This window comes from Schistocerca cancellata, chromosome 1 (genome assembly GCF_023864275.1).
Source record: "Schistocerca cancellata isolate TAMUIC-IGC-003103 chromosome 1, iqSchCanc2.1, whole genome shotgun sequence".
Lineage (NCBI taxonomy): Eukaryota > Metazoa > Arthropoda > Insecta > Orthoptera > Acrididae > Schistocerca > Schistocerca cancellata.
The window spans coordinates 826,792,336-826,809,113 of record NC_064626.1 but is presented as its reverse complement, the minus strand read 5'-3'; the positions used below and the strand labels follow the sequence as shown (position 1 = coordinate 826,809,113).

At 42.7% G+C, this 16,778-nt stretch overlaps 1 protein-coding gene across 1 annotated transcript in view; it reads left to right on the top strand.

The window, feature by feature from the left end:
• Positions 1 to 11,850, top strand: part of LOC126162405 (pyrimidodiazepine synthase-like) — a 77,869-nt gene extending 66,019 nt beyond the window's left edge. The window contains exons 4-5 of the mRNA XM_049918903.1: positions 2,142 to 2,254; positions 11,548 to 11,850. Of these exons, the coding sequence (XP_049774860.1) occupies positions 2,142 to 2,254; positions 11,548 to 11,670 (236 nt within the window). The 3' untranslated portion in view covers positions 11,671 to 11,850. The remainder of the gene's footprint in view (positions 1 to 2,141; positions 2,255 to 11,547) is intronic.
• The last annotated feature ends 4,928 nt before the right edge of the window (positions 11,851 to 16,778 follow it).

Genomic DNA, 16,778 nt, shown 5'->3' with positions numbered 1-16,778 from the left:
CCATTTATTTAGTAAGGATAAATGATACGGATAAAAAATTGTAATAGGATACCACGTATGGTACATTCAATTGTAGCGAGTGTGTTAAAGGAGTTTTGCATGACGTCTTTCGTTTCAGTGGGGGAATATGTAGTGTATCATGGGTTACTCGCGGCAATGACCTATGTTCTACTGAAAATGCTCGTGCTGGTGAAAGATGGTCGTGTCTCTCATAAACATTTTATGTAGTTGGTTCAAGCCACTGTGCGCACTCCAATCTGTAATCTGTGCAGATGGTGCGTCTGCAGTGACGTAACACCGCAGGAGCAGGGCGCGGCGTGATGAGCGCGATAGCACTTTCATGAGCGTGGGCGTTTATTTGGTGGTGACGCCCCCTGGAGGTGTCATGAACACCTCAGAGAAAACGGATATACTACGGTGTAAACACTCAAGACAAATGAAGACTGTAAATCTTCGATCCTAACTCGAGTTTGATGTGGTCGGACATATTGATCAATGTGTTTGTTTGATCTGTCTTCATAATTGATGTAAATAGTTGGAAAAATAAAGGAGACTTGATGAAGTCTTCGCGGGTTCTCAGCTGAGTCAAAGGGTCGTTGTGCGCCAACATTGCAACAAGTTTCCTATTTGTGTCTTCGCTTGAAGATCAGAAGTAGGAAACTTGTTGAAATGTTCCCGCAGGATGACGCCTTGACTCGGCTTATAAACCGAGAAGACCCCATCATCGAGATTCGCCGAGAAAATCTAAATTCGCAAATAAAGAAGAGTATCTTTGAAGACGCGTCCGTGATTTAACACTTGTAGGTAGTGAAGTGACGCACACTCTTACAGCATCACCTTGCCTGGATACGGAGTCAAGATGAGTACGTTTGCGCACGGCTGTGGTACGGAGTAGCGAGATCACGAGAACAAAACTAAAAGACGACTGTATTCGAAGAAGAACAATTAAAGATAACTTAGAACTCATCACACTGACAGATGCGCCACGTAGTGTTCTCTGCGCATGATGTCACATCCAAGTCGCAGCACAACACGGGAGGAATCAAGAGCAATGATAATATTTCATTAATTGTGTGCTGTATATGCTGCAATCTGACACTGATATGTCTTTCTGTCTGTAAATATGTGAGGTCGTTGAATATATCATGTAACCGAAAACTGAAATGAAACGAGCCACAAGAAAGACAGAATTTTTAACTAATCACTTCGGTAATACACTGATTGGCGAATCACTCTGGATCCAGGTGGGTCTCCTGATAAACAGAACAAAACGGTTCTGGATAATAGTAACAGTTAGCAGGCAAAACAATATGAGGTTAACTTTCCTGATAATTTTATTATGAAGTTAGAAGGAATTACTGTTTAATAGGATTTAGAGTGCAGACTTTTCTGAACTAAGTTCTGTGACTACAGTAGTAACCTTTCCAAAACGTATTGCCGTAATAAATAAAATTGCTCATTGCAAAAATTGTAAACCCCAAACGTTCTACCCGGCGACTCGTTGTGAATTCTACCAGCACTGTAGTTACTTCTCAAATGGCTCTGAGCACTATGGGACGCAACTGCTGTGGTCGTAAGTCCCCTAGAACTTAGAACTACTTAAACCTAACTAACCTAAGGACATCACACACATCCATGCCCGAGGCAGGATTCGAACCTGCGACCGTAGCGGTTGTTTGGTTCCAGACTGTAGCGCCTTTAACCGCTCGGCCACTCCGGCCGGCAGTTACTTCTCAAGGAATGTCCTTTTTTCTACAAGTCACTGGAACACATCGGCATTGTTTATCTAAAATAGTACACGTGTATTAGTGTATTACATTACAACGTAACTATAATTTTCCACTACGCCCGCACCGGCGAACGTAACAATCGTTGATCAAGCTGATGCGACGGGAAAGAACGTGGAGCAAGGTACTAAATGTGTGTCAAACTAAGATTTTTATGGCTCGGAGGGGATCAGAAGTTGTATACTTCAAGAGGCGCGTTCTGGCGTCTAAAATTTTAGAAATTAAGCGCTCCCAGTTACACAGTAACGAATTCGCTAAGTTTTCTAGCTGTAAACTGTGTAGTACATCTGTTCCACTTTTACTGGTCATTTTCGCTGTACATATACCGTTCTAAAGAGCACACTTGTCTTTCAGGGGAACGCCCTGGCATGCTGGACTATATGATATGGCCGTGGGCAGAGCGCTGCGAGGCCATACGGACCATGTACCCGCAGCTCAAATTCCCCACAGAGGAGTTTCCACAACTGGTGAGTGACGAAACATACTGAAAACAATCTCGATATCAGCCGTAGACTCAATTTCTCGTATTAATTATATCGAGTGGGAACAGATTCAAAAAAATTAAGAGCCAATCGATCAACAACAGCGACATGAAAAAATTAACAAGCTGAGCCAGATAAGTAATCACCTAAAGTAACGAGAAAAGCAGGAATATACAAGGCTGCCGAAAAATTATTGAATCACCAAAATTTAAATGTCGAACTTGTAGCACCGTATGTAACACAACTGACCTTTCCGGTATCGTTACGTGACGATATGCACGAGTCTACGGACGCACAAGGTCGCAAACAAAGAAAGAGTCAAATAGGAAATAATAAGCAATCGATTAGGTGACAGATCCAGGAGCATTTAATGGTGAAAAACTTACCGGTGTATCCATAATTTCGCTATGAGTTTTATTTCAATTTCCTAGAAATTACAGTCGCGGGTTAAACTATCAACCAAGTTTTCGAGAGAAAAAAACTTTACGATAATGACTCCTAACATACTGAGCAACAAACATCTGAAAACAGATTTCGGCTGATGTCATTTAGAGAGGAGTTGATAATTTACTCAAAACGACAGACCAAATTTTAAACAATCTTCCTCTATCCTGATGAACGCTTAGGAGTACCATTGGAACCACCTTTCTGACGGTTGGAGCTCAGCCAGAAAAGGAAACCTGTGTCGACAAAAAGACATGGTCAACCGCTGTGTCTCTGCAGGAAGGCCCTGGTCACTGCTCTCCCTCGTTCACTGCCCAGTCACATTAATGTGACCACGTTTCGAAAGCTTGTTTAACCACCTTTTGCTGCGTGGATCGCTGCAAGACGTGGAAGAAGAGTGTCACCGAGGTTCTGGAAGTAGCAACAGGGATGAGCCCACTGCTGTCACCAGCTGCGCTAGTCTTCTCGGTGAGAATCCATGCCGCGAACAGCCCGATCGAGGTGGTCATACAGATTCTCGAATGGGTTTACATCCGAGTAGTACATCCAGTGGAGTACGGCAAGTACGGTAAACTGGTGCTCTTCGAACATCGCACGTACACTGTGAACTGTGTGACACGTTGCATTGTCCTGCATATAGATGCCAGGATGTCGAGGAAAAGCAAACTCCGTGTAGGGGTGGGAATGGTCCCCAGGCATAGATGCGTACTTGGGTTGATCCATCGTGCTTTTCAGAATGGCGAGATCAGCCAGAGAATGACCTCCGGCTTAGACTCTTCCGACTATTGTTGCAGGATGTTTGCTGTGAAACGTCCCCTTAGAAAAATTTATGAATTACCGTGCTGATAAACCTCTTACATTATTGGCTTTTCAAACAGCTGATCAAAACTGAACGTACTCAAACATTCACTAAAGTGACACACAATATTTTTAGCGCAACGCAATCGACTTTCAATAATCCCTACAACCCTACAAAAGAATGGCCCTGACTAACATTAACCTATGCCTTTCACAAATCACTTACCTCACAAAAATCTTCGTTACTCGAACTACTGCAGTACAGCGAGCGCCACTACTGCCAGCTAAATAAAAGATTCAAACTACGGAAGGCAGTAACTACTGATAGGCATAGTTAGCAAATGAAAGATTTTAATAGAGAACAAACAATGTATTTACCTTAATAGTGTTGAAAAATCATAATATACGTAGCAGTTCATGACATCCAGTCTTACAAATTTCAAATCTCCGCCATTTCTCTCCCCACATCCGCCACTGCTGGCGGCTCACCTCCAACTGCGCAACGCTACGCGCTGTTAACATCCAGCTGCCCAACACTACAATGGCAGACAACAATGCAAACTAGCCACAGACTGCACACAGCACAGCCAGTGATATTCATACAGAGCGCTACGTGGCGTTACCAATAAGAAGACCTAAACAGCCTACTTACAGCTGTCAGATGTTTCACGCCGTACACGAAAACGGCCAACTGTCCGTTGGAGCGTAACACGTGATTCATCTGGAAAAGCCACCTGTTGCCACTCAGTGGTCGTCCAGTTGCGGTATCGTCAGTGATGAACAGCAGTCATCATGGGTGCATAAACCAGAATCCTGCTGCGGAGGCCCATACGGAGCAACACACTGAACGGCCGTTGAGGAGACACCGTTGGTAGCCCCTTGGTTCATATTATCTATTAGTTGCTCAACAGCTGTACGTCCGTCCGCCTGTGCACATCCCTGCCATCTACAGACTGTGATGCACCACCGTTACCTCAGCGCCGGTTTTGGATAGCGCCATTTTGCCACGCTTTGTGTACCGTAACCGTGGCACGCGAACTGTTTTCAAACTTAGCCATATCGGAAATGTATCTGCCCTTGGTCCAAAAGCTAATGACCAAGCCCTTTTGAACATCAGATAGATCTCTCCGTTTTCGCATTACTACGACGACTACACTGTTTTCCGAGTGCCCCCTGCCCCGCCCCCTCTGACACGCTGCTAGTGCTGCCATCTGTGAGTGTTTATTGCACTTTGACGTCGAACATTGACGGTAGTCACATGAACATCACTGGACCGTATGTTTGAAGTAGGAATCCTACAGGAGTGTGGAGCAGACCAAGCCATGAAATGAAATGTATTGCCGACGCCTTGTCCCGGCCATTCACTGTGAGCTTTCGGCTGGACCGGCAGCTGCAATTTTCTTACCTTTGCGGACACATGTTGTTACAGGCGGCTAGCGTCTTGCTGTTAGCAACAGCTTAGCTGCCCATTACAGTGAACAGAACGCATCAGTGTCGTTAGTATGCGATCGCCGCTTCATTCCCTCGGCGAGACCAAGTAACTCGTGCCACAACCGCAAACCAAAGCCGCCAGCCATTTGGTTAGATTCACCGGAATCTTCCCATCCGTCACACTACTCTACTCTACTGCTAAGGCTTCAGTACATATGGTCTGTCATTTTTCATGCATAACATCTGTGAATGCCGCCCTCGGCTAAATATATTATCATTGGATGGATTCTGCTTTCAGAATAAACTAATAATTATGCTACTCTCCTTTCTGTTGCGATATCCTCCAACCTTTCCCAGTATCCAAACAAATCAGGGACCTGCTGCAAGTGGGAACTTCGCTGAAGCCTGACACGGTCGGACACTGAACAGGAGATTAGATTGAAATCCCGGAGCCTTGCTAACTTTTACCACGACCGGAAAGTGAAAAAAGCTCCACTCATTTTCGCCACCTGTGATAACAAGAGCTGTCGAAGACAGAAGAATAGGCAGTCACACTAAGTTCTCGTTGATGTTTAAAAGTGACACACAAAATGAAAACAATACATAGAAAGTTATCATATAGCGAAGTATTGCATATGTTTAAGCTCACACAAGTATCGTAGAAATGGAAAGCAAATTAGTCGGACCTTCAATTCAACAATATCTTCATCAGCACCAACAAAACATCTGAAACGCTTGGTACTTCTGACGATTTGTCAAAGAATGCCAGTGAAACAGCTGTGTGAGATTACCTGAATCGACTATGATAATTAGTGGAATGTAACAAATGTGCAACAAATACCGCACCTTTAAAAAATGCTTGTGGTTGCTCAAATTGTAAAACCTTGGCCACCTCACTTTCTTATAAAAGAATGTTAAAGTTTTGAAGCTAAGACTAATCCCCATTTACGAGAAGATCAATTTTATGGAAACCCTAATAAATAGAGACGTTACATTTTTAGAAATAGTACTGTAGTTCAATAGAAATACATATGCAACACCCACTGACCTAGAAAAGACCTGCATGGTACTGTTTGAAACAAATGGACAAAGATATATAGCTTTCATTAACAATTTATACAAAAACAAAGAGTGGAAGTAGACATATCGGTGTTCGAATGGCTCTGAGCACCATGGGACTTAACTTCTGAAGTCATCACTCCGCTAAAACTTAGAACTGCTTAAACCTAACTAACCTAAGGACATCACACACATCCATGCCCGAAGCAGGATTCGAACCTGCGACCATAGCGGTCGCGCGGTTCCAGACTGTAGCGCCTAGAACCGCTCGGCCACCCCGGCCGACATATCGGTGTTCAGAAATGAGTTACAGCAGAAGAAGTATCTGACAAGAACGTCCCCATCTTATTGCAATTTATTTAACGTGTTTATAGAAGGCACCATTTATTTAACGAAAGTATTGTAGAAAAAGTTAGTAGCGAAAAAAGCCGTAAAAGGTGTGAAAATTAACTGCGTGACGAATATATTGTTTTAGATGGTCTCGTGATGTTTCACCTTCAGCTGCTACAGAAACGAAAATACATCATATCGTAACTATTTACTGCTGGCTCGATGTGCTCGGGCCTACAATTAAAAATCGTTCGTATTATTACTTCAAATTTTCATCATTGTTTAAAACTCTGTTAGCTTTCTGACTGTTATGTAAATAATTCAATTAGAATATATTAAATTTCAGTTATGATTGTTGTTCAGTTGGCAAAAATATACACTGAGGTGTACAGGACATCTCACATCAGTCCCAATGAAACAAAAATCAAAATAACACACAATGTCCATTTTTTTTAAAAAAAATCTGTTGCCGAATTTCATGTTATTTTAAGTGAATCCATTATCCTCTAGCACCGCTAATCTAATTGCTTTCCAAGTGAAATAAAAGTGTTGGAGTCGGTTTGTTTTCTGCCACTGTATAGTAACAAGTCATCTACAGTGTAGATTGTACGTATGAAGAAAACGAAAGACGAATACCGAAACTATTGGAAGTAGAAGCAGAAGAAACGTAAGATAAATCAGATTCAGAATCATTTGATGAGTGCGAAAACTGGAATATGCCACTGATAAAGAGACAGATGGTGACGATAATGAAATAAGTTTTGAATATAATGTGAACTTGGGGACAAAAATCGAAGAAATCGATAAAGAACCCTCCATCAAGAAATTTAAGGACACGACCTCAGAATCCTATAATTCACCTCACAGCTATTATAGGTGCAGCAAGAGTTATGAAATCGATATTAGAATGCTTCCAGTTGCTTTTTATGAAGGCATGTTCGAAAAAATGTGGATACACTAACGTCGTTATAATGCACTTACGTATATGTGGATGAACTGATGTCTACGAATTCATAATAAGTTTTCGTGGAATTTTGCCCTGAAACGAAGCGCCAAAGACACAGACGAGACTGAAATTAAGGCTTTTGTTGAGTTACTTTGGTCAGTTTTTATCACTCTAGGTACATGTGGGAAACAAATGGTTATGAAACAGGTATTTCACACCACGATGAGTTTGCGGTCGCTGTTACTGTTGACATGCATACTGTTCGATGATATTCAAGCAGGCAATATGAAAAGAAAATACATAAACTTACTGGCAAGACAGAAATAAAATAGATAAGCTTGCATTTATTACGGAATTATTTTAACTGTTGTAGGTGAACTTCAACAAGAACTACACAGTCTCTGAATATACCTCAGTAAATGAAAAGTTAGTCGCTTTCAAACGGAAGTGTAGTTTTAGCCAGTGTATTCCAAGCAAGCCACCGAAGTATGGTCTGAAAATTCTAACATTCTCTGATGCCAGGACTTCTTGCGCCCATGCTTTGGAGATATACTCGCCGCAAGATGTGGTAACTAGCCTGAGCAAGAGAACTGAGGGGTATGGCCGTAATATAACGGCGGACAGTTGGTTTACTAGTTGCAGCTTGTCTAAACAGCTCCTGCTGAAGAAAACTTCTTTGGCTGCAACGGTTTGTAAAAATAAACCTGAACTTCCTCCTGAATTTCTGAATATGAAGCAACGTGAAATAAACGTTAGCTTATTTGGATTTCAAAAGCACTCGACAGTCGTCGAGTATGTACGAAAAGAACAGAAACCTTAAACTCCTTTTATCTACGCACTTCGATAATAAAATCCACGCCAGCACAGGAGAAAAAAAAGAAGCCTTGACATTATCACAATGTAAAATTCCACAAAAACAAGTTTCGGTACAGTAAATGAAATGTGCACCATCAGTTCCACGTCAAGAAAAACAAGACGCTGGCCCAGTGCAATATTTTTTCGTATCCTGGATATTTCTGACGTAAGTTCTCAAATAATATTTAGCAGAAATAATGAGCCTGATAATATGGCAGAAGACTATTCCTACGAGAACTAAGAGTTCAGCTAATCCAACCAGTTATACACAACAGAGCAGAAATGACATCTCTACCTCAATCCATGTACCAGAAAGTGGCTAATATGGCAACACACTAAAATGAAAACCAAGGATTTTCAGCAGGAAGAATAGTGGTTGCAAACAGAAATGTGTACTACAAAGGAAACACGAAAGGAGGATGAACAAAGTGCCCAAGAAGTACAGACGTGAAAACAAAAAAGAAATTCTGTGTGAAATGCGTAAAGAAACTGTCTAACTCATATGGTTACAATATTTGGTGAATGTTCCGATGAAGAACATGTTTCTGATTTGGAATAAACATGAAATAATGTAGGAAAAGTTACATTTGACAGAACCAATAGATAGATATACACTCCTGGAAATTGAAATAAGAACACCGTGAATTCATTGTCCCAGGAAGGGGAAACTTTATTGACACATTCCTGGGGTCAGATACATCACATGATCACACTGACAGAACCACAGGCACATAGACACAGGCAACAGAGCATGCACAATGTCGGCACTAGTACAGTGTATATCCACCTTTCGCAGCAATGCAGGCTGCTATTCTCCCACGGAGACGATCGTAGAGATGCTGGATGTAGTCCTGTGGAACGGCTTGCCATGCCATTTCCACATGGCGCCTCAGTTGGACCAGCGTTCGTGCTGGACGTGTAGACCGCGTGAGACGACGCTTCATCCAGTCCCAAACATGCTCAATGGGGGACAGATCCGGAGATCTTGCTGGCCAGGGTAGTTGACTTACACCTTCTAGAGCACGTTGGGTGGCACGGGATACATGCGGACGTGCATTGTCCTGTTGGAACAGCAAGTTCCCTTGCCGGTCTAGGAATGGTAGAACGATGGGTTCGATGACGGTTTGGATGTACCGTGCACTATTCAGTGTCCCCCCGACGATCACCAGTGGTGTACGGCCAGTGTAGGAGATCGCTCCCCACACCATGATGCCGGGTGTTGGCCCTGTGTGCCTCGGTCGTATGCAGTCCTGATTGTGGCGCTCACCTGCACGGCGCCAAACACGCATACGACCATCATTGGCACCAAGGCAGAAGCGACTCTCATCACTGAAGACGACACGTCTCCATTCGTCCCTCCATTCACGCCTGTCGCGACAGCACTGGAGGCGGGCTGCACGATGTTGGGGCGTGAGCGGAAGACGGCCTAACGGTGTGCGGGACCGTAGCCCAGCTTCATGGAGACGGTTGCGAATGGTCCTCGCCGATACCCCAGGAGCAACAGTGTCCCTAATTTGCTGGGAAGTGGTGGTGCGGTCCCCTACGGCACTGCGTAGGATCCTACGGCCTTGGCGTGCATCCGTGCGTCGCTGCGGTCCGGTCCCAGGTCGACGGGCACGTGTACCTTCCGCCGACCACTGGCGACAACATCGATGTAATGTGGAGACCTCACGCCCCACGTGTTGAGCAATTCGGCAGGACGTCCACCCGGCCTCCCGCATGCCCACTATACGCCCTCGCTCAAAGTCCGTCAACTGCACATACGGTTCACGTCCACGCTGTCGCGGCATGCTACCAGTGTTAAAGACTGCGATGGAGCTCCGTATGCCACGGCAAACTGGCTGACACTGACGGCGGCGGTGCACAAATGCTGCGCAGCTAGCGCCATTCGACGGCCAACACCGCGGTTCCTGGTGTGTCCGCTGTGCCGTGCGTGTGATCATTGCTTGTACAGCCCTCTCGCAGTGTCCGGAGCAAGTATGGTGGGTCTGACACACCGGTGTCAATGTGTTCTTTTTTCCATTTCCAGGAGTGTATATACATCAGATGAACGTGGAAAGAAAGAAAGAAATATTATTCTTTTTAGAACTATTGTTTAAATTAAAATGATCAATGCACATGAAGTGTACAAATGCAATACTATTACGACATCGATTTTTTGCACTATAATGTTATTTATGTTCTTAAACTTTGGGGCTTTTCCAACATCCCGCGCATTGTACTACCGTTATAATACAGTGCGATAATCTAAAAGCGGACCAGTCTTACATTGACAATGTGATGTTCTCATTGTTTTGATGAGTGATGATCTGCTTTATCTGTGTGATCTGAAGATACCCGATAACGAATGAAAAAATGTATTTCTATCGAAACGCCGCGCGGGATTAACCGTGCGGTCTACGCTGCTGCAGTCATAGACTGTGCGGCTGGTCCCGGCGGAGAATCGAGTCCTCCCTCGGGCATGGATGTGTGTGTTTGTCCTTAGGATAATTTAGGTTCAGTAGTGTGTAGCGAGTATCATGGGGGGCCTCACCAGATTTTCTTTCAGCGTAGCTTAGGCGAATGGTAAACGATGATCCTGGTACATCACGTAGCTGCCATCACACATCGTACGATGGCATGGGGAGTACAGATACAAACGTATGACTCAAACATTCTACAGCGATGGCATCAACAAACTGGTCTCTCATTGCTAGAAATGTGTTCGTCTCCAGGATTACTACGTTGAGAAATAAACGGTTAGACATAATGAGTAAAGATGTGGAATGTTAGTAACCTTGGTTTATTTAAAAAGTTTTAAAGAGTTTTCACATTAAAAATTCGGAGGTATTCCTCTTCAGCACACCCTCTTAGTATTATCATCATGATAAATCGGTGTTTTGCATTCAAGATATTGTAGAGCTTTTCTGGGTATAACTGTTGCCTGGGTATAACTGTTCTTTGAACACAACTGAAACTTTTAGCTAATATGTTATCCCTGTGATTCCGGACTTTTGCGCTTGAGTGATTTGTTTATTGGAGAGGGTTTTTTACACAAAAGATGGTTGGTAAAACGTTGAGGAGATCCTGCATCATCGAACAATACATTGCCATTTTTTTCTTTTTTTAAATTTTAGAGGAAAACGTTCTGGAGAGTAAGATATGCAAATCACAGAGTTTATGGACTAAGTTTTTTAAACATTTACGTCATTGTTGGAGGTGTGAGAGCGACGCCATATTGTCATTTTGAACTTCAAAACTATTATTTTTCTTCGATCACGGTCACTATATATTCAATGAAATTGTTTCCAAATGCGATATGAAAACGTAATTTTGGAATACTTTAACCTATCTTACTCCAAAGTGGTCTCCTTTCATAGAAGACAGTTTCTCTGCAGAAAATCTTGTTACGCTGTGATGTGCGTTTTGTTCACAGCTGGCTTGGGGAGAGGCCATGAAGGAAGACCCTGCGGTGCGGGCGTCCATCATGAAGCCGGAACGACACGCCGACTTCATCAGGAAGTTCGCCGAGGGCACCCTCGACTACAATGACCTGTAGTCACCACAGCCATCTCGGCCACGGGGCGACACGTAGCAACGACAACTGTTTCCTATGAGCATTACTATACAAAGCTGTTGTCAGATACATCCACACTTTATGAGTGCATAAGGAGTGTAGCTAATTTAATTGATTTCGTTTCCTAGTTGTTTACACAGTAACAACACCAGAATGAAATAAATGTATGCATCCTTATTGTATTTAGGCTATCCTTCTTTTCGCATCCTTCCGTCCATAAAACTATAGTATACTCACTTAAGGGCTCTTTGATTGTAAAGTTGTTTTACTACACGCAACAACTTTACAAAATTGTAAGCGCTACAAGAACGCGCAACTCTTTTTTTAAGGCTGTTAAAAAATTCCTTATGACGCAGCACATAATCTACCATTGCTTTCTTCCTTAGATTTTATGGGAAGTCTTCTTGAGGTCAGTTGCAGACGTGTCAAATGGAAAACTAACTGCAGCCAATGGATAGCTGATATGTACGCCTGTGCAATGGGACGGTGCCTGCATTCTTGAGAATGAGTACAGAGAGGAGTTAGGGGATTTTAAGGGAAACCTAGTGCAACGAAATGTGTGTTCTACTCAAAAGGGAGAAAAAATGGTTCAAATGGCTCTGAGCACTATGGGACTTAACATCTGAGGTCATCTGTCCCCTAGACTTAGAACTACTTTAACCTAACTAACCTAAGGACATCACACACAGCCATGCCCGCGGCAGGATTCGACCGTAGCGGTCGCGCGGTTCCATCCTGTAGTGCCTAGAACTGCTCGGCCACTAGGCCTGCCGTCACTGTACAGTTAGATTTTTTTTATGGAGCCACGACCTCACGTCTGCCTGCAACATTTCGTCACTATCAAAGACAAATCCTCTTTATGTTTTGGAAACACATGAAGATCGGATGGAGCCAACTCAGGACATTGTAGAAGATGACCGTTGACAGTGGATCCAAGGTGACAGTTTACTGCAGATGTCGCAGCTCTTGTACGTGGCCTAGCACTGTCATGAAAAAGGAGGGAAGGGTTACTCCAAGTGTGGACGAACTCTTCGAATTCGAGGCTCGGTTACAGCACACTGTTTCTCACGCAACGACTTAGTTACGTTACACACCGTCCTGTTACACGGTACAATTCGGAGCCCCCCAGCAGCAGAGGGTGAAAAATATAGATATAAAGAATGAATGTGCAGTGAATTTTGGTAGTACATGTACGAAGGAGTTCAGTGTAGTATCCTTAGCTTTCTGATACAATAATGTGTAATTAGTATCTTAATAGTACAAGCTTCATGACTAGGTAAGGTTAGCTTTTCTAACAGTCTACAATCTGGCCTCGTCTACATAAAGTAATTAGTTTGAATCTGGACAATTCCATTTGTCTGTTTTACTTATTTAGGCAATAAATAAAATCTGAAACAGCTAAAACAGCTACTTAGATTAGACCTTCTTTTGCGGAATTTACAAGTAACTTACAGTGACCAGATTAAAGTCGTTATTCTACTTGTAAAATGTTGTACCTTAATAATCAAATCACTTATTTTTGAAGTAGCCCTGTTTTTGGACAACGCGCTTTGCCCAACGTTTTTCCAGTGACCATATTCCAACCATAATGAACGATTCTGGAAGGTCTGCAAATTACCTTTTCACTGGACTAAAAAGATTTTCCACCCAGAATTTCCTTCAGAAGTACAAGCATGTGGAAGTCACTTAAACAGTTTGTTCTGATATGCCTATGGTGTCAGGTACTTTAGACACCTTTCAAAATGATGGAGCACAGCAATCAGTCGTCCTTGTCTTTCAGGTTTTGTTAAAGCAAATCTAGATTTCGGCTAGTACTTAGCCATTTCAGTAACAGTTTCAACACATGTCCCGGTATGTCAGTCACATGTTGTTCAGGCTTCTATCACAGTTCATTCAAGACAGCTATATAATGAAGGTAGCTTTGTGGAGAACACATCGGTTGGCTGTAAGGTGCCTTCTGTAATTACAGTTGAGGTCTCTCGTCAGTACAACCTGTGCTATACCTTTAATCTATTCTCATGCCCTGTACACCCAAATACTCTGGAGGGTGTGTACACAATGATCCCAACTAATTCGCAAAGTGTGAACCACAGGACGTCTCGCGCAGTAAAATAGTCTAGCTGCTCGTCAAATGGTACAAAAAATGTGACAACTCTGCTACGCCCTTACTAGTTCATGCACCACGGGTGAGTTCTACAAACTTTATACGTAACATCAAACCCTTGCGACGTTTTTGTCGCTGACAACTCCCATTGCTCAGGCAGTAAAACTGCCGCATCATGTATGTCGTTTCGAACTATTACTTATTTACTTCTAACTGTATTTGTAGACAGTACTTACAAATAGTACTAAATGTACCTTCAAAAATGCAGCGGGATTATAAGTTACCTTTCGCTACACGAGAGGGCCTCAACGAAAGTTGTGTCATCGTAGCACAGTGAAACATTTGTAAGGAGAAGTGGAAGAGAAATAACGAATAAACCATTGAAAGAAAGACATTTTAATTTCCACATAAGAGGGTAACGTAACTGTTAGTTGTGTACCGTGTTTACATTCAAGGTTACAGAAGTTTATCAATGTGACGACCATCTGTACCCACAACAGCCTGGAACTTCACTAGAGATTGCTCTACTGCTGTTCGCAGCGTCTCAGATGGAATGTCGGTCACCTTCCTAGCTTTGCCCATCTTCAACATGCAACGCGTGTCCTTTTGATAAAGCAGGTAACCCCATAGGAGGAAATCACACAGGTTTAAATCTGATGACCTTGGTGGCCGCGCAATTTGGAACGATCGGCCAATGATTCGGTTTTCCCTAAATGTGTTATGGAATGTGAGGCGTAGCTCCATTATGCATTAGGTTTTTTTGTTATTCTTTATTTTGATCACCTTCGGATCGAATCGATGCGGCCCGCCATGAATTCCTTTCCTTTGCCAACCTCTTCATGTCAGAGCAGCACTTACAATCTACGTTCTCAATTATTTGTTGGGTGGATTCCGATCCTTGTCTTCCTCTACAGTTTTTACCCTCTACATCTCCCTCTAGTACCATGGAAGTTATTCCCTGATATCTTGATAGAAGTCCTATCATCCTGCCCCTTCCTCTTGTCAGTGTTTTCCGTATATTCATTTCCTCTCCGATTCTGTGCAGAGCCTCCTCGTTCCTTACTTTATCAGTCCACCTAATTTTCAACGTTCATCTGTAGCACCATACCTTAAATGATTCCATTCTCTTCTGTTCCAGTTTTCCCATAGTTCATGCTTCACTACCGTACAATGCTGTACTCCAAATGTACATTCTCAGAAATTTCTTCCTCAAATTAAGGTCTATGTTTGATACTTGTAGACTTCTCTTGACCAAGAATGTTCTTCTTGCCAGAGTTAGTTTGCTTTTTATGTCCTCCTTGCTCCGTCCGTCTGGGTTATTTTGCTGCCTATGTAGCAGAATTCCGTAACATCACCTACTTTTTGACTTCGGTTAAGTTTCTCGCTGTTCATATTTCTGTTACTTCTCATTACTTTCATCTTTCTGCTATTTACTCTCAGTCCATATTCTATACTCATGAGATTGTTCATTCCATTCAACACATCCTGTAATTCTTCTTCACTGTCACTAAGGATAGCAAGTCATCAGCGAAACTTAACATTGATACCCTTTCACCTTGAAATTTAATTCCACTCCTGAATCTTTCCTTTTTTTTTCATCATTGCTACTTCAATGTACAGACTACATCGCTGTCTTACACCCTTCTTAACCCGAGCACTTCGTTCTTGGTCTGTCAGTCTTATTATTTTTTCTGGGCTCTTATACATGCTGTATATTACCCGTCTCTCCCTGCAGCTCTCCACTTATTTCTTCAGAATTTCGAACATCTTGCAAAATTTTACATTGTCGAACGCTTTTCCCAGGTCGACAAATCATATTAATGTGTCTTGATTTTTCTTGAGTCTTGCTTGCATTATCAACTGGTTCAGAAATTCCTTTCTGGTGCCTTTACCTTTCCTAAGGCAAAATGATCATCGTCAGTCTTCAATTTCCTTTGCCATTCTTCTGTATATTATTCTTGGATGCATGAGCCGTTAAGCTATTGCGCGGTAGTTCTCGCACTAGTCAGCTCTTGTAGTCTTCGGAAATGTGTGGATGACATTTTTCCGAACGTCATATGATACATCGCCAGACTCATACACTCTACATACCAACATAAATAGTCGTTTCTTTTAACTTATAACTCTAGCACTGGATCCCGTATTTCTTCTACATAGACTCCTGTTTCTTCATCTATAACATCAGACAAATCTTCTCCCCCCCCCCCTCCCCGGCCCTAAAAGAGGCCTTCAAAGTAATCTTTCCACCTCCCCGCTCTATTCTCTGCGTTTATGCGTTTAACAGTGAGATTCCTATTGCACCCTTAATGTTACTATACTTGTCTTTAATTTCACCGAATGTTGTTTTGACTTTCCTGTATGCTGAGTCAGCCCTTCCGAATATCATTTCTTTTGCGATTTCTTCACATTCTTCGTGCAGCCGTTTCGTCTTAGCTTCCTTGCACTTCCTGTTTATTTCATTCCAAAGTGACGTGTATTTCTGTATTCCTTAATTTCCATGAATATTTTTGTACTTCCTTCTTTCACCGATCAATTGAAGTATTTCTTCTGTTACCCACGACTTCTTCGCAGCTATCTTCTTTGTACCTCTGTTTTTGTTTCCACCTTCTGTGATGGCCCTTTTTTAGAGATGCCCATTCCTCTTCAACTGACCTACCTACTGAGCTATTTCTTATCGCAGTATCTATAGCCTTAGAGAACGTTTCGAGTATTGATTCTTCCTGACTAGTGTCTTAAACCCCAGCCTACTCTTCATCATTACTAAACTGTGATCTGAGTCTATATCTGCTCCTGGGTACGCCTTACAATCCAGTATCATCAGAACAGCTGACTCCAAAGCATCTCTCTCCCGTAGAGCAGCGATCACATGTTGGCGAAGCAGATCACAATAACTTGTGCCGCTCACGCTGAATGTCCTTGATCCTATGAGTCCGAGTTCCTCCCTACGTTGCTGTACCAATATCTGCTCCTAATGGTAATTCATGAC